Source organism: Pongo pygmaeus, chromosome 16 (genome assembly GCF_028885625.2).
Source record: "Pongo pygmaeus isolate AG05252 chromosome 16, NHGRI_mPonPyg2-v2.0_pri, whole genome shotgun sequence".
Taxonomy (NCBI): domain Eukaryota; kingdom Metazoa; phylum Chordata; class Mammalia; order Primates; family Hominidae; genus Pongo; species Pongo pygmaeus.
Genome location: NC_072389.2, coordinates 77,531,119 through 77,550,677, shown reverse-complemented (window position 1 = coordinate 77,550,677; position 19,559 = coordinate 77,531,119). Strand labels below are relative to the sequence as shown.

The 19,559-nt window shown below is 37.7% G+C and overlaps 1 protein-coding gene across 13 annotated transcripts in view; it reads left to right on the top strand.

Moving 5' to 3' along the window:
• The window catches only part of MYO9A (myosin IXA), a 308,394-nt gene that overhangs the window by 147,029 nt on the left and 141,806 nt on the right, over positions 1-19,559 (top strand). For all 13 annotated transcript variants that reach the window (XM_063652720.1, XM_063652726.1, XM_063652723.1 and 10 more), the window contains 2 exons: positions 3,985-4,126; positions 11,983-12,178. In XM_063652720.1, coding sequence (XP_063508790.1) covers positions 3,985-4,126; positions 11,983-12,178 — 338 coding nt within the window. The remainder of the gene's footprint in view (positions 1-3,984; positions 4,127-11,982; positions 12,179-19,559) is intronic.

Here is a 19,559-nt window from a genome sequence, read left to right as displayed (position 1 = left end):
GTAGAAATGTGATTGGACAAAAGAACATGATCTCATGAGTGGGAAACCCAGCAAGGCCTGTCTGTCCAGATTCTTCCTGGCTTCTTGTGCAGCATTTTTTCTTTCAGAATATGGGGAGGGACCCTTTCTGGAATGAGGGTCTTTTAACCGGCAATCATATTAGAGGCCTCCCTTGGGCAGGTAAAAGGAGGACAGAAGAAGGTTAGAGAGAGAGATTCTGTTTCCTGAGGCCTGCTCCTGAGGCCTAAAGCACCCCAACATTATAAAAAAAAAGACTACACCAAGGGCTGCAGGAGTTGTGAGCCAGGAACCATGAATGAAAATCTATATATATATATATAATATCACAACTGTATATATCAAAACTACCCTTGGCAGATCTCATAATATCCTTAGTCCTCAGTTTTCTTGTATGCAAAAGGCAAATGACAATGATAAATGATGATGTTCTGTCCTATATATCTTAAGGTGTTTGTAAACAGCAACTGAGGTAGTAGAATTACTTTCGTTTTTTTTTTTTTTTTTAAGACAGGGTCTCGCTCTGTAGCTCAGGCTGGAATGCCCTGGTGCGGTTATGACTCACTGAAGCCTTGAATTTATGGGCTCGAGTGATCTCGCCTCAGCCTCCTGAGTAGCTGGGACTACAGGCACATACCACCACATCTGGCTAATTTCAAAATGTTGTTTTAGAGACAAGGAGTCAACTTTGTTGCCCAGGCTGGTCTCAAACTCCTGGGCTCAAGCTGTCCTCCTACCTTAGCCTCCCAAAGTGCTGGGATTACATATGAGAATCACTGTGCCTGTCCTGTCCTGTCATTCTTTAAACAAAATTTCATTGAATGCACATCTTACTATACAAAGACTATAATTTCCTGACCAGTTGCTACTTCACATAGATTTAACCCAATAATGAGAATGTCACTTCTTTTTTTTTTAAATTTTTTTTGATACGGAGTCTTGCTCTGTCGCCCAGGCTGGAGTGCAGTGGCACGATCTCAGCTCACTGCAAGCTCTACTTCCCGGGTTCACGCCATTCTCCTGCCTCAGCCTCCCGAGCAGCTGGGACTACAGGCGCCTGCCCCCATGCCCGGCTAATTTTTTTGTATTTTTTTAGTAGAGATGGGTTTTCACTGTTAGCCAAGATGGTCTCGACCTCCTGACCTTGTGATCCACCCGCCTCGGCCTCCCAAAGTGCTGGATTACAGGTGTGAGCCACTGCGCCCGGCTGAGAATGTCACTTCTTTGCTGTTACCCGAAAGCTACGGGGGTTGAGCCATGTGGCCATAAATATCAGGGAGATAAATTCTGGCTCAATAAAATGAAGAACTTTATAATTATTAGAGCTGATTGGCAGCTGCTTTAACAATTAATATAATTTCCTATTATTATAATTACTTTGCATCATCTGTCAGCGTATTGTTGTAGGTAGGATACTGGACTGAATAACCTTTTTATGAGTCAGTCCTGTAGTTATTACCTGTCCTTGTAAAGAATTTCTGTGCTTTAACATTCCAGAAGATGCAAAGGCATGAAATATTTTTTCTCTGCCATTTACCTGTAAAAAAACTAGATTGAAAATAAATTAGTCACGTGTAGGAAGAACTATTTTGGGACTTATATTGAGTATTTTTTCTCTAAAAATATTTTTTATAGGGAATATATAATGTCAAATATATCCTTAGTTGTGTTCTTCATGCAGTGTGTTTGTAGTGCTCTAGGTGTATGGGTTTAGAATCAGAGGTCTTGGTTTAGCCTTCCTACTTAATGGCTGTATGATATGGGGCAGGTTACTTTAGCTAGATTCTGTAGGATGTAGGGTGGCATTTAGGAAGGAGGAATATTGTGTCAGAGTTACATATGAATAGGATGTTAGGAATATTATCAGTCTTCCCATAGTATTCAAAGTGTCATCTTCTGTCAGCAGCAGTGGACCACTTTGATTCTTGTTAGAAATGTAGAATCTCAAGCTTTCATTCCAGATCTGTATTCAACAGAATCTACATTTTAACAACTGAAGTTAGGATTAGAGCATTCATTTAAGGCAGCATTTTGTGAATCTTGCCTGCTCGTAAGAATTACCTTGGAACTTTGTAAATACCACTCATGCTAGGTCATCCCCCTAATCAGTTAAGTCAGAATTGCAGTAGTTGGGATCCAGGCATTGGTAGTTTTCAAATCTCTAGAGGTTCTCCTGATGCTACCCTTCCAGATAGTCTTTGAGGAACACTAGATTAAGAGCTTTGATATGAGCAATAATGAATGATTTTCTTGTGTTCCAAATTTTTTTTTTGCCTGGTAATGTAATAGGTATCCATACATGTCTGTTGAATGCAGGAACTTTCCATCTTTTTTAGTTTCAAGTAACGACTGTTTTCGTGTCTCCCTTCCTTTGAAAATTTCTATTATCCATTTAAAAGTAAGAGAAAATATATCATAAGCTTTTCAGTTACTCAGATGATTAGAAGGCAAATAAACCCTGACCTAGAGACGATGAAGTGAGCATCCTGCCTTAAGAGAGGCACACTGCTGTGAAGTAGTGAGATATAAGTTTGCAGAGGTTGAGTTGGCCTATGCTTTGGAGCTTGGAGTCAAGTCTTTTTGCCTTGGTGATCTATACATTTCGGAGCAGAGGGGGCACATGATTAAAGCACTATTATAGGAAAATTTATTTTGATAATATGCTTTGGTGACTTGAAAGAAGATTGATGAGACTGTTACGGGAGCTGTGCTGTTGTCTCTGTTTGAAATAGTAAGTTATATTCCATTGTAAAATGGCTTTAAAGTTTTGGAGTGAGCTAGATGGTAGAGATGTTTTGAGGAAGAGATATTTGAATACAAAAGCAGGTCAAGGTGACCAGGAAAATATCAGTGTTGGCAATATAAAGTCGATAATGTTTGTTTAATCCCTAGAGGATGCCTGCTGTTGCCAGATGTTTTTACTAGTTTTATTTAATTCTACTGGCACTGTGATAACTGGTATCTCATTTTGTGGGTTAGAAGACCCCTTCTCAAAGAAGGTTACCTAGTTTGCCCCAGGTCACTGATAGAATGCGTAATGTAAACTATGATTATCTGATGCTAAAGGCCATTCTCTGTATGGTTTGCAATGTATACTATGTAATTAACTATGTTTGTTGTAATTTTGGAATGATTTTTACACATTAGATTTGTATTAAGCAACTTTACAACCTCATGTCACATTATTTTTCATTATTTCAGCTATCATTAAATGAAGCTATTTTCTGAAACTTTCTTTCTCCTTTTTCTGTCAATGATATTTTCTCTATTTGAAACCCTTCCCAACCTTTAACATCACAGTCTTAACACCTACTATGTCCTGTGTGAACTTTTTCATTTTTTACACCAGTGATGATTTTTTTCCTCTTTTGAAATTTTGTGTTTCCATATTTCCTATTATGCAATTAAATAATAGATATTGTTTGTGTGATTCCTGGATATTAAGTGCTCAGTTGATCAGTACAATCAATGAGTACAAATAATTGGTATAGAAAGAAAATGACTACTTATTTATGCATGAAGGAATAGCAAGTCAAATAATTTTTATGGATTTTTAGGACCTGCGAGAATCGAGATATTATTCTCTTATTTGGAAGTTGTTGGCCCCAAAGAGTATATTATTTGGATTTTATTTTCCTTTGGGTTTTACAGTATTTCAGAACAATGCAATCTAAGCTAAATATGTAATGAGTTAATTTCTTGGTACTGCTACTTGCAAAGTATAAGTACAGGCAAATCATAACTTTTGATCCCTCATCTATAAAATAGTAACATCAATATTTATTATTACTTTCTAGTTTGTTATGAGAATCAGATTAGATAATATAGGTGAAAACTTTTGTAAACTGCTATATGTGTAAGATGGCAATGTGATTATAATGTACTTTGAAAAGGGCTGTACTAATTACCGCATCTTTCTCATCTTTCTGTAGTGATATTTTTTCTTTTTTTTTTTTTTAAATTCAGCTTTCCACAGGCTACAAATCAAACGTTGCTAGACAAGTTTAAGCATCAACATGAAGATAATTCTTACATCGAATTTCCAGCCGTGATGGAGCCTGCTTTCATTATAAAACATTATGCTGGAAAAGTAAAATATGGGGTAAAGGTCAGTAAATTTCTCACTGAATATGCTTACAGGGCAGAGGTGTGTTCTTAACTATGTCGCTGTCCCCAGCACACTGCCCTCTTTGTAGTTTGTGAAGGCTTTTGATCAGTAATAACTGGAGATATTGTATAAGGATACTACTAAAACTTAGATTCTGCTTTTCAGCACATTACTGTCTTAGGTAAGGTAATGTTTCTGTTGGTTTCTGCCTAGAGATAAACCTGATGTTGTCAGTTGATCCCGATAAACTTTAGATCTGAAAGAATAGATTGCATCTGTATGTCCCAAACTCACTTGTTTATGCACATAATTTGTTGAATTTTTCCCTTCTCTACACTCATAAGGTCTTCGTGTCTCTGTTCACCATTAGGGATTTGTCAGTTCTTCTTTTCATGAATATACTGAAACTCTTAACTTCTGTGGAGTGGAATCTTAATAATTTTGTCCATTTCTTGTGTAATTTGTGAGTCTGTTATTCTTTAACTACTTGATGTTTAAGCCTGCTATTTAAGGCATTTAATTTCCCAGGTAAGGCAGCTGATGATATGGAGAATAGTGGAATTAAATGTTTTCTCCTGGGTCTTGAGTCGAGTGTCTTAAGATCATTTATTCATCCACTTATTGATTTATTTAAGAAGTATTTGTTGAACACAGAACATGTGTCAGACTTTGTGCTTGGTGTTTGGAATGATCTAATGACAAACTAGACAGATGTAGTCCTGATTCTCTATACATATGTGCATATATACATATTGTGTGTGCATATATATATGTGTGTGTATCTATTTATATAACATAGATAAATGGGCTATGTGTTATAAATAAGTTAATGGGTCCTATGAGAGAAAGTAGTAAAATAGTGGATTTTGAATTTGTGAATACATGAACACCTCTCTAAGAAACTTAAATTTTGAGAGATGACCTGAAATAAATGTTACCTTGATGAGGAGTTCGGATGATGAATATTATAGGCCATGAGATAGGAAAGAGTTTGATATGGTGAAATAATTGAAAACAGGTAAGTGCTACTAGATTATAATGAACTAAGGAGAGTAACATGAAATGAACTTAGAGAATAGACAGGGGGTTATTGTTCAGGGCTTGTAAGCCAAGTTGAGTTTGGCTTTTATCCAAATTAGTGGCACTGTGATAATATTTTAAGCAGAGGATATGACTTGTGTTTTTAAAAGATTGCATGGATTACCTTGAGAAGGGATAGCAGAGGGTAAGAGTGGAATCTGGGAGATCAGTTAAGTCGCTTTTTTTTTTAAATTGAAGTGAAATGTTAAGGTAAACTGAAGCACTGGAGTGGCAGTAGAGGTTGGGGGGGATCCTGGTGGTAAACCATCCGCGGACTTTATTGATGGACTCTAAATGAGTAAGTGACCTCTGGCTAGAGCTGATGGGTGCTTTGGAGGTACCATTTCCTAAGATGGAAAATACTGGAAGGAATGGATTTTAGAATAGAAATTAAGACTACAGTTTAAAAAGTAAAACAAAAGCTTGAGCTATAGCAAAACTTGAGGATATTGTGCATAAAGTACACAAATAAAGTGTTTAGATTTCTTTTATACCCCTTCCCAGTCAGCTCCCCTCAGAGATTACCACTACCCTAATTTTTATCATTCTTAATTTTACTTTTAATTAAATTTCAGATAAATAGAATCATACACACACACACACACACACACACACACACACTTGCCTGGGATATTCATCTGCGTTATCAGATAGGTTGAAAGTAAAAAGATGGAGAAAGGATAAAAGCTGGTGTATATTATTTCAGGACAGGCCGGGCATGGTGGCTCACGCCTGTAATCCCAGCACTTTGGGAGGCTGAGGCGGGTGGATCGTCTGAGACTAGCCTGGTCAATGTGGTGAAACCTCATTTCTACTAAAAATACAAAAATTAGCCAGGCATGGTGGTGCACGCCTGTAATCCCAGCTACTGAGGAGGCTGAGATAGGACAAGTGCTTGAACCTGGGAGGAGGAGGTTGCATTGAGCCGAGATAGTGCCATTTCACTCCAGCCTGGGAAAGAGAGTGAGACTCTGTCTCCAAAAAAAAAAAAAATTGTGGGACAAAATAGACTTCAAGACCAGAAATATTACCAGAGATACAAAGGGACATTTTATAATGATAAAAGGGGCCAGTTCAACAGGAAGACATAATCACTAAATTTTGGGGGTTTTGTTTGTTTGTTTGTTTGTTTTGAGACGGAGTCTCGCTTCGCTCTTTTGCCAGGCTGAAGTGAAGTGGTGTGATCTCGACTCACTGCAACCTCCGCTCTCCAGGTTTAAGCGATTCTCTGCCTCCTGAGTAGCTGGGATCAGAGGCGCACTCCACCACGCCCAGCTAATTTTTGTATTTTTACTAGAGACGGGGTTTCACTATGTTGGCCAGGCTGGTCTCGAACTTCTGACCTCAGTTGATCCATCCTCCTCGGCCTCCCAAAGTGCTAGGATTACAGGCATGAGCCACTTGATATTATATGTAGCTAATGACTGATTGAAAATATGTAAAGCAAAAGGAAAGTAAAAGTAGACCTAGATAAGTGCACCATCATAATTGTAGATTTTTTTCTTCAATATTTTTCCAAGGAAAAAGAAAAAAAACTTAAAAAAGAAAAAATTGTAGATTTTAACACATCTCTGTTAGTAACTAACAAAACAAGCAACACAAAATCAATACAAACAGCACTGTTAAACAGCTGACCTAATTAGCACATCATAAGGATAACTTAGAAAATCATTGGATATTTAGAAACTAAGCAAAACTCTTCTGAATAACCCTTGAGTCAAAAAAGAAATGACAATATAAATTACTTATAATAAATTATTAAAATTATAATATTTTATACTGAACATTAATGAAATCCAGCATATCAGAAACTTGTAGGATACAGTTAAAGCAATGAATGTAGGAAAATTTATAACTTTAAATACATATGTTGGAAAGGAAGAAAAGTTGAAAAGTGGTTATCTAAACTTTTTTTTTTTTGAGTCAAGAGTCTTGTTTTATCACCCAGGCTGGAGTGCAGTGGTGTGATCTTGGCTTACTGCAACCACCACCACCTGGGTTCAAGCAATTCTCTTTCCTCAGCCTCCCAAGTAGCTAGGACTACAGGCTTGTGCCACCATGCCTGGCTAATTTTTTTGTTTTTGTTTTTGAGATGGAGTCTCACTCTGTCGCCAGGCTGGAATGCAGTGGTGCGATCTCGGCTCACTGCAACCTCTGCTTCCTGGGTTCAAGTGATTCTCCTGCCTCAGCCTCCTGAGTAGCTGGGATTACAGGCGCATGCCACCACGCCCAGCTAATTTTTTTTTTTTTTTTAGTAGAGATGGGGTGTCACCATGTTGGCCAGGATGGTCTCAATCTCTTCACCTCGTGATCCGCCCGCCTTGGCCTCCCAAAGTGCTGGGATTACAGATGTGAGCCATCGCGCCCAGCCAGTTTTTGTATTTTTGGTAGAGATGGGGTTTTGCCATGTTGGCTAGGCTGGTCTCGAACTCCTGGCCCCAAGTGATCTGCTCACCTCAGTCTCCCAGAGTGCTGGGATTACAGGTGTGAGCCACCATGCTTGATTGAAAAGTGGTTATCTAAGCTTCTATGTGAGAAACTAGGAAAAGAAGAGCAAATCACATGCAAAGGAATTAGAGAAAGGGTATAAAAATAAGACCAGAAATCAGTGCAATATAAAGCAGACATTGAACAAAGAAATCAACTAAGCCAAAAGTTAATTCCTTGAGAAGATAACACAAAATAATATAAATTAAATGCAATAGGAAAATAACTGATAATATAAAAAAATTTATAGATTACAGATACCAGGAATGAGAAAAGAACTTTACTACATAACCTACAGATATTAGAAGGATATGAATATATTTTGTCAGGAAATTTGAAAACAAAAAATGGATAAATTCCATTAAAAAACACTTTACCAAAACTAACACCAGAATAAATAGAAAAACCTGAAAATTCTGTTGGCTAAATAATTTGAATCAGTAGTTCAGAACTTTTCCACAGAGGAAATCCCAGGCCCACATGGTTTTACTAGTGAATGCTTCCAAACATTTAAATGTACTACTGGTCTTACACATTTTCTTTCAAATTAGACATATCCTTTAAGATTTGTTAATGGATATCAAGAAATAATAAGAAAGATCTGATCTGGAAATTTGCATTTGGGAGATAGTGTTAATTTAAAGTCATAACTTCACGCCTGTAATCCCAGCACTTTGGGAGGCCAAGGCAGGCAGATCACCTGAGGTTGGGAGTTCGAGACCCGCTTGATCAACATGGAGAAACCCTGTCTCTACTAAAAAATACAAAATTAGCCAGGTGTGGTGGCGTGTATGCCTGTAATCCCAGCTACTCGGGAGGCTGAGGCAGGACAATGCTTGAACCGAGGAGGTGGAGGTTGCGGTGAGCCAAGATCAAGCCATTGCACTCCAGCCTGAGCAACAAGAGCAAAACTCTCTCTCTAAATACATAAAATAAAGTCATAACTCTGGTTCTGATCACTTGATATAAGAGGGTTGAGTGAAGAAATGAGTGCACAGCCAGGTGTGGTGGCTCACTCCTGTAATCCCAGCACTTTGGGAGGCCGAGGTGGGTGGATCACTTAAGTCCTGGAGTTCGAGACCAGCCTGGGGAACATGGGAAGACCTAGTGTCTACACAGAATACCAAAGGTTAGCTGGGCATGGTGGTGTGTGCCTGTAGTCCCAGCTACTTGGGAGGCAGAGGGGTAGAATTCACTTGAGCCCGGGAGGCAGAGGTTGCAGTGAATTGAGATGGTGCCACTGTACTCCAGCCTGGGCAACAGAACAAGACCCTGTCTCAAAAAACAAATAAACCAAAAAAAGAGCAATGAGTACACACTATTAAACCCACCCTTGAATTTCCAATATGAACTAGCAATGAGGACTTAAAAGGGCAGTATAGGAGGTAAATAGTAAACCACAAAGTATGTTCTTGTGGAAACTAGAGAGAGATTTTGAAGAAGAATGATATGGTCAGTTGATAATGTACTTAGAAATCTAGAAATATGAAGACAGACTATTTCATTTTGAAAATGAAGGTCACTGGTCACTCTCAACACTTGGCAGTCAGCATTGAAAGGAATCCTAGATTTTTAGGTTGTACAGTGTAGTTATTAATAGGAGTAGGGCAGACTGGTGTTTCAGTTCCTGCACTGGTACTTATTGTCTCTTTGACCTTGGCAAGCTGCTTTACCTTTCTGTTTACTTATCAGTAAATTATGGCTTATGACTAAATCTGCTTTATTGAGTAGTTGTTAGAATTGGGTAAAAATATGTAAAATACATTAAGTTCATTCCTCACAGCTTGTCTGCCATCAGTAGTTATTAGCTGCTGATTATGGTGTCAGAGGTTATTTGGATTTGAGTACTCTTATTCAGTTTTTCTAATTTTCTTTTATAATACATACGTTTGCTCTGAGGGTATGTAAGGACAAGCCAAGGACCAAAATTCCTGGCTTGTTTCCTGTTTTTCCTTGTTTTCAGGAGAATAAAGAAGAATTAGGAAAGGAAAGCCCTAAAAGTAATAGGATGAGTGCAAGCTGACTTCTGTACATGAGGATAGATGACATAATACTAGGTATATTTCTCATAGAATTCTGAGTTAGAGATATTCTATGAAGCTGTACCAACTTGGAGCGATTCACTTACCAAATTTTTAATCCTTCCATTTGGTAAGATTATAGTCAATGCCTATGCTGTAGTATCAGTCTGGGCCCTTGTTCCCAGAGTGGAAGCTTACTCTCCCCATTTATTTATGGTGCATTTTAACCCATTTTCTTATGTTCTAGCTCCTCCAACCTCTGTTCTTTGGTAGATGGTTGTTCCTACCTATTTACAATCCTTCTTATTCAGCTTTAAAAATCTATGTGCTGGCTGGGCACAATGGCTTACACCTGTAATCCCAGCATTTTGGGAGGCTGAGGTGGGGGAATTACTTGAGGCCAGGAGTTCAAGACCAGCCTGGGCAACATAGCAAGACTCTGTCTCTACAAAAATAATGTAAAAAATTAGCCAGACGTGGTGATGCACATCTGTACTCACAGGTACATGGAAGGCTGAGGCAGAGGATTGCCTGAGTCCAGGAGTTACAAGCTGCAGTGAGCTATGATGGTGCCAACTGCACTCCAGCCTGACTTGTATTGAAGAGCGAGACCTTGTTAAAAAAAAAATCTATATGCTGATAATAACCAAATATGTTTTCTGAAATCTCCCTAGCACTCCAGTCTCACACGTCCCTTTGGTTATGAGTGAATGTTTTTGAGCCCTTGCTCTTCCACTTATTGTGTGATAGGAGCCAAGATATTTCACCTCTCTCTGATTCAGTTTTCTCATCTATAAAATGGGAGTAGTAATATCTATCTGAAAGGATTATTAGGAGTATTAAATGAGATTACATGAGACAATACATGTAAAATACATAGAAGAGTGCCAGACACATACTAACCTCTCAATAAGTGTTACCTACTATTATTATCCTCACTGGCACAAACTTCACTTGGACAAAACTGATCTCTTGATCTTCATTTCTTATCCTCATAACTTTTCTTTCTCTAGTCTTCTCCTTATCAGTATATGGCATCTCCATCCACTAAATACCCAACCCCAAAATGTAAGTTTTAACCTGATTTCCTCATTTTCTCATCACACCCTAATTAATCAGTAGGTTTTTTGCCTTTACATGTCCCAAATATAGCTATTTTTCATTTCTGCTGTTAGAGCTGACCAAGTCCAAGTCACTAGCAGTTCTTACTGGTTTACTCTAATATTGAGCCTCCTTTTTTCCATTCTTTCTTTGAATAATTCATTTCCTATGCAGCAACCAATGTATAAGACACCAGTTAGCTCATGTCGTTACCTTTCCAGGGCTTTCCTTTATACTTGAATAAAATCTGAACAAACAACTGAAGTTCAGAGTCTAAATAGCCTGTTTATTTATCTAATCTTCCACACTTTCTTCTTGTCACCAGTGCTCCAGCCTGTGGTTTTTATCCTTTTTCTCCTAACTTGTCCAGCTTATCATCGTCTATAGGTTATAGGTGTTACACTTGCTTGCTCTTCCCAGTTTTCTCATCTCTGGTTTCTTTTTGTTATTCAGCTCTCCTGTTGCTGTATGTGATACCTCTTTGGAGAGGCTGTCCCTGACCAGAGTTTAACAAGCTGCTATAAAATTGTAGAATATTTATTCTAATTTACATGTATTATAGAAATCAATAGTTTTAGGATTGGGTGAGACCTTGTAGAAGATACCCGGTCCAGTTAGCTACCTGGAGCAGACATTTCTTCTATCTCATTGTTCAACCACTGTTCAAACATGTCACTTGGGTTAGTCCATTCTTATGTTGCTATAAAGAAACACCTATGGCTGGGCAACTTATAAAGAAAAGAGGTTTAATTGGCTCACAATTCTTCAGGCTGTACAGGAAGCAGAGCACTGATATTTACCTGGCTTCTGGTGAAGCCTCAGAGAGCTTTTACCTGTGGTGGAAGGCAAAGTGGAAGCACATGTGTCATATGGCAAGCGAGAGGGAGCAAGAGATGGAGAAGTAGGAGTGCCACACTTTTAAATAACCAGATTTTGGTGAATTCAGAGCAAAAACTCATTCATTACTTTGAAGACAGCCCCAATCCATTCATGAGGGATCTGCCTCCATGACCCATACACCTCCTACCAGGCCCTATCTCCACCATTGGGGAATCACATTTCAATATGAGGTTTGGAGGGACAAGCATCCAAAGTATGTTATCACCCATCATCTTGTTTTTCATAATTTTTTTTCCCATAAGTAACACTGGTACTTTTCTCATATAGGATTTCCGGGAAAAAAATACAGATCATATGCGCCCAGACATTGTAGCTCTTCTGAGAAGCAGCAAGAATGCATTTATCTCTGGTATGATTGGAATTGATCCTGTAGCTGTTTTCCGATGGGCAATTCTCCGAGCTTTTTTCAGAGCCATGGTTGCTTTCAGGGAAGCTGGGAAAAGAAACATTCACAGAAAAACTGGTAAGTAGTAGTTACTAGTATTCTACCATACTTCATCTTTTTTTTTTACCTTTCTACTTCTCCACAAAAAGGAGTAGAATTCTTGCTACGAGATTCTCAAGGACAAAAACCCTGCTTCTGTAGTCAATCTAGTGTCATCTCTTAACTGATTTGTGACTATGAACAGTTTTTCTTTTCTGTAAAAGAGTTATACTGCCTTTAAAATTATGAGGATAAAGTCAGCGCATCTGTTCATGAAGTGTTGATTTTCTTTTCCTTTACTCTTAGTTCATGGATTTTTAAAAACTTTGAAATTTAGAAATAGATAAAGCAGGATACTTTTTCTGGATGCCTCCCCCTTCAATCATAAAATCTCTCATCTCATGTTCTGTGGGAGGGCAACTTCATAAGCACTTTTGGCCTACTGGAAACCAAACTGTTGTTTGCTGTAGCTCTAGTCTTAGGTAGGGCCATTGCTGCATAGAGAAGATTTTGTGATACATATGCAGTTGAGATTTATGCCTTTCAATAGCAATGTTATAGGGCTCACCTGTGCTTTCAGGACTCCCAAAGTGACTTACGTGGCTTTTTGGGATGTGCACTAGTAGTAAAACTTTTAAGTTTAGCTTTTAAATGTTTGAGACAAATAGATATATTTGAGAGAGTGTATTTCTAAAAATACATGTAAAATAATTGAACCTAGTTTCCGTTTTTTAGATTGTAAGGTATTTGGACTGGTCTTTGTAGATATATAGAGAGAATTATAGTTTATTAGAGAAATAAAAGGACTATCTCAAACCTGCTTTGCCTTTTACAAAGTGATTTCTAAGAGGTTATCTTTGTAAAAAGCTTTAAGGAAAATTTTTTTTCTTTAAGATGCTTTCTTGTTTATTATGACAAACTTCTAATCAAGAAAACCACTCAAAATTGATTAGCATCCTGCTAAGACATAATTAAGAGAAGAAACTTCTTGTATTTACGGTCAAAGCCTATTTACTTTATTCACATTATCTGTATATTCCTTTGGCATTTAAAATCTATTATTTGTGAAAGCTAGTTCTTACATATCTGTTATTATCAATATCGGCAATGACATGCAATGTTATTAATGATAAACAACCTGTATTTTCTCTACCTTGATAAAGTCTAGATTCCTTATTTTCTAATCTTGTTTTCCCTTCTGGCTAGTACAGAGCTTCCATATAATAATCTCTTTTTGAAAATTTGTATTCAACATAACATGCATATAGAAAAGTACACAAAGCAAAAATGTATAGTTCAGTGAAGTACCACAAAGTAAACACAACCCTGGAACTACCACCTAGGTTAAGAAACACAACATTCCAGCCACCCAAAATTTCCCCTTGGAAAAAACTGTAAAATTTTTACTTTTTATAAAGGAAAAGAAAAACTCTAGTTTGTTTGCATTTTGAGGCCTGAGCAGATTTGTTTCCGAAAGTAATTGTTTATATTACAATGTATCAGTGTCAATGCCAGCATTCACCCTAACATTTTATTTTCTCCACACCGCTTCCTACCTACTCTCTTTTGGTAGGTTTAGGATAAAAACATATTATAAAGTTGGAACATTGTATCACTGTAAAAACTAACAGATTGTGAAAATGGTTTAAATGGTAGATCCAGAATTTTTATAATGACTGTAAATATTATGCAGTCATATTAAGATGAAATAGGAATTACAGATTAAGACGAAGTAGAAAATATGAAAGGCAGAAAAGGTGAGGTGACCAATTCTAGATGTTGGATATGAGAATAAGAGGGCAAAGATAATACTTTCGAAAGAAGAAAGAAGATGAAATCTGCAGAATTACAGTATATTTTGATTTCCTTTGATGATATCTTAATTAAAAACTTCAGTGGACTCTTAGTTAATTGTCAAGAAACACCCTGATGGTAAACAGGTGTGTTCACCAAACAATGCCCTGGATTTCTTCAAGGAATTCCCTGACATTCTTTTCGTCAAGCCAACTGAGCATAATTTACGATATCAAATTAAAATCTACTTTTTACTCTTGTTATTGTTTTCTTCTTTTACAGACTTTCATATTAAAAGACACAAGGCCATTTTAAGGCCTTTAAATCAAAAGTAATTCAACTATTTTTGAGAAAATGTTATTGTAATTGTAGAATGTATATTATGGTGATCAGGCTGTTGGAAACCATAAAATGTTCTTAGTGGAGTCACATCAATAGGCAGTCTCAGTGAAGCTGCATGTTGGCCCTGCTGAAAAGTAGAATGAGAAATGGTACTGGTTTGTCTGGTCAGCAATGAGGTAATAGACAACAGATGCTCCAGTTGTATCATCAGCCTTGCCTGTGATTTCCTCCTCATAAATAAGGAAGAGCCCAGAGTAGAGAATGCTATTTAAGGATCCTGAAGAGAATATAGCAGAAATCATAACCTGACTGGGAATTATACAGTATGTAGAACTGAGTACAATGATGCTTTATTTGATTCTTTTGGAGTTATTAATAAATAAAAGTATAGCCAAATAGGAATTTAAACTAGTCTAAAAAGGCTAGGCAAAGATGGGTAATTCAGCTGTGCCATCAGGATGAGACATGAACAAGAGGGTCCAAAGTGTTTTTCAGTTTCTTCATCTACAAAGAGAGAAGCTGAAACCCTTTATATAGTGTCTGCAGATGAGAGAGCTTCAAGGGTTTCCACAGAACCTGTTTCTCTTCTTCATCCCACTCAATAGACTATGTAACTCTGATGTACTTATGTTTGTTTATGTAAGTGGGAGAAGCGTTCTAGTGACCCTCTATTTTCAAAAATGACCAGATACTAAAATTGATTTGGGTATCACCATAAGTCTAGAATCTCTATGCTGTACTCTGTACACAATTCTTCCTAGTACTTAAGAGATTTAAATAAACTTTTGTTAAAAAAAAGGACTATTTTTTATAAATTACTTCTGTATTGGGCAGTATAGTAGGGCAGTTAAGAATAAGGGTTTTGGATAGACATCAGTGAAATGGTGGGGTAAGGACCTATAAATTTTTTTTCATAATAGCAATGAGAAAATTGGCAAAAATTGTCAAAACAACTTTGTCAGAACCCTGGAAATTAATCAAAGGCGGCTCCCAGTAACCTGAGAAGTGTTTATACAAGAAAAAAGGCTGAATATCAGTAAAGACAGTGCCTAATACATATTTTAGTGAGGATATGGAAAATTAGAAGTCTTGTATACTACTGATGTAGCCACTCTGTAAAACGTTTTGGCAGTTCCTCAGAAAATTAAATATAGAATTGTATTTGACCCACCAATTTTGCTCCTAGGTATGTACTTAGAAGAACAAACAAAACAAAATGTGTAGACAGATATTCTTTACAGCATCTTTCTAATAGCCAACAAGTAGAGACAACCCAAATGTTCCATCAGCTGATGAATGGATGAAAGAAAGGTGGTGGTACATCCATACATGGCATGTTATTTGGCCATAAAAGAAATGAAATACTGGTACATGCCACAATATGAATGAACCTTGAAAGCATTAAGATATATATATATTTGTGTGTGTGTGTGTGTATATATATATACATGTACATATATAGCATACATATATACCTATATAGCATATATGCTACCTATATGAATATATGCTATATATGCTACATATGTGTATATATGTAGTATATACTGCATATATGTAGATATATGCTAATATCCTTTATATGCTACACACATATACTACGTGTATATAAGATATATATATGTGTGTGTGTGTGTATATATATATATATATATATATTTTTTTTTTTTTTTTTTTTTTTTTTTTTTTTTGAGACGGATTCTCTCTCTGTTGCCCAGGCTGGAGTGCAGTGGTGCAATCTTGGCTCACTGCAACCTTCACCTCCCAGGTTCAAGCGATTCTCTTGCCTCAGCCTCGCTAGTAGCTGGGACTACAGGCACTCGCCACCATGCCCAGCTATTTTTATATTTTTTTATTTTTAGTAGAGGTGAGGTTTCACTATGTTGGCCAGACTGGTCTTCAACTCCTGACCTCAGGTGACCCACCCGCCTCAGCCTCCCAAAGTTCTGGGATTACAGGCGTGAGCCACCACACTGGGCATGCATATATATATATATATATGTATATATATATATATATTTTTTAAGAGCTGGGTTTCGCTGTGTTGCATGTGTTGGAATGCAGTGGTGCTGTCACAGTTCACTGTAGCCTCAAACTCCTGGGCTCATGTTATCTTCCTGCTTCAGCGTCTCAAGACACTGGAACTACAGGCACATGCCACCATGCCTGGCCTTTTCTTTTTTTAAATTTGTTTTTAGAGGTGGGTCTTGCTGTATTACCCAGGCTGGTCTTGAACTCCTGGCCTTAAGTGATCCTCGCTGCTCAGCCTCCCGAGTGTCTGGGATTACAGGTGTGAGCCACCAGGCCTGGTTCTCATTATGATATATCAAAGAAATACAGTTTCCATATTTGTAATATGGAATCATACAATACTCTATATTACAAAATGGAATATTGTATGATTCCATTTATGTGAATTGTCCAGAATAAGCAAATCTGTAGAGACAGAACTTAGATTAGTGTTTGCCTAGGGCTAGAGGGTCAGGTATAGAGCTAAGAGATGGGGAGGATGATAGAGAGTGTGAGTATCTTTCTGTATGATCAAAATGTTCTAAAATTGATTGTGGTAATGTTTATGTAGCTTCATAAATTATACTAAAAGCATTTAATTGTATACTTTAAATCAATGAATTGTTTAGTAGGTGAATTGTATTTCAATAAAACTGTTACAAACATACAAAAAAGAATATTCCAAAGTGCTTTTATTCATAATAGTTCCTGAATGTTCATCAGTGGAAGAATGGATGACGAAATTGTGATATACTCCTACCATGTAATATTACTCAGCAGTGAAAAGAAACAAACCACTGATACTCAGAATGAATGAGTCACAAAAAATCCTCAGCAAAAAGCTAGATATGAAAGAATATATGCTGTGTTATTTCTTTAGTTTAAGAACAGACAACATGGCTGGGCCCAGTGGCTCACGCCTGTAATCTCAGCACTTTGGGAGGCCAAGGTGGGTGGATCACCTGAGGTCAGGAGTTCAAGACCAGCCTGACCAACATGGAGAAACCCTGTCTCTACTAAAAATACAAAAATTTAGCCGGGCTTGGTGGCACATGCCTGTAATCCCAGCTACTTGGGAAGCTGAGGCAGGAGAATGGCTTGAACCCAGGAGGTGGAGATTGTGGTGAGCTGAGATCGAACCATTGCACTCCAGCCTGGGCAACAAGAGCGAAACTCCATCTCAAAAAAAAAAAGTAATAAATTGTGACAAATCAGAACTTGATTACTTCTGGTGGGATCAGGGGCAAGGGTAGTATTGATAGGAAGGGAGATAAAATAACTTGGGGGGGTGATAGAAATGTTCTCTATCTTGATTCAGGATTTTTTGGATGTAAACGTTTGTTTAAATTCATCAAACTGAGTACTTAAGAAAAGTGTATTTTATGTTTGTGAAATACAGCTTTAAAAAATGGCCTTAAGGCCTTTGAGTTGACATTACAGAAACTTTTATAGGGCCAAAGATATTGCCTAAGGTCTGAATGATAGTTTGGAGCTGGGATTGAGCTTCTGTTACATAGTCCAAGTCCTTCAAAGTTATGGAACTTTTCTGTCACTAAAAAAATTATTGAAAAATGCTGGTCCTGCGTAAGAAAAAACGAGGAGCCTTAGCAATCTGTGTTAGGCCTTAGATAAGGTTAAAAAGAAGTTACCTTTAAAAAAACCAATGCCCCACATCTGCACCATGTGTGAGTATGGGGTCTGAATTTATACTGTGTGTTTGGTGCATATTGTCAGACTAAGAAATTATCATCACAACCAGTCTAGCAACTAGCATAAGCAAATACTAAATAAATCTCTTTTAAGAGTTGATGATGAGTAGGCTGGGTGCGGTGGCTCACGCCTATAATCCCAGCACTTTGGAGGCCGAGTCGGGCGGATCACGAGGTCAGGAGATCAAGACCATCCTGGCTAACACCGTGAAACCCTGTCTCTACTAAAAATAAAAAACAAAATTAGCCGGGCGTGGTGGCTGGCGCCTGTAGTCCCAGCTACTCGGGAGGCTGAGGTGGGAGAATGGCATCAACCTGGGAGGTGGAGGTTACAGTGAGTGGAGATCGCACCACTGCACTCCAGCCTGGGCGACAGAGCAAGACTCCATCTTAAAAAAAAAAAAGAAAAAGGAGTTGATGATGGCCGGGCATAGTGGCTCATGCCTGTAATCCCAGCACTTTGGAGGGTTGAGACAGGCAGGTCACGAGGTCAGGAGATCGAGACCATCCTGCTCAACATGGTGAAACCCCGTCTCCACTAAAAATAAAAAAATTAGCTGGGCATGGTGGTGCGTGCCTGTAGTCCCAGCTACTCCGGAGGCTGAGGCAGGAGAATCGCTTGAACCCAGGATGCGGAGGTTGCAGTGAGCCGAGATTGCACCACTGCACTCCAGCCTGGCGACAGAGTGAGACTCTCTCTCAAAAAAAAAAAACAAAAACAAAAAACAAAACAAAACAAAAAAACAGTTGATGAGACTCCTCAGAAAAGAATCCCCACTGAAAATATAAACCATCCTAGGAAACCAAACTAACTTGGCAGGGGTTTGGTACATAAAACAAACAGGGAATATCACTTTAAGATTTAGAAATTATGTCACAGTCTGGAAAATAACGTTCAAAACTGTAAAAAGGTATAGAAAGCAGAATGAAAGAACAGGAGAGAGGTTAAAGAAACTAATCTAGGCATGGTGATGAGACAAAGCAGTCACAGATACAAAAATACCCATTTTTAAATGGCAGTGCCACAGTTTATTAGATGAGATAGAAAATAGTTTGGTGGTTGTAGTAATGTTGATTGATTTTTTAAAACTCTACATAATAATTTAGTGTATTTTAATATCCTGAGCTCTTATACAGAATACTTTAACACATAATATTCTTGAATTATTTTTGACTAGCAGATTATCAGATTAGCTGTTGAAAGGCGTGATTGTTTAGTGATAACTTCTTCAATTTACAATTTGAATGGAGTCTGACTAGAACTCACTGGGTGTTTTTTCCTCAACTGGTCCCCTTCAGCTGACTGCCAAACCAAGTGCAGTGGAGTCTAAGGCCTAAGCATTCTTTCTCCAAGCAATCCATCAAGGGGGGATTACTGGTAATAATGAGAATAGATCATGTTTATCGAGGTATCTTTTGAGTAAGAAATGATGTTAAGCTTGGTTATACTTCTCTTTTTGAAACATTCAACCTTTGTACCTATTGACTTTTTGTATTGTGCAAATAATACAGTATTTTATTAGTTACTTTTTATTATTATGAAAAATATTTCAAATTCACTTTAT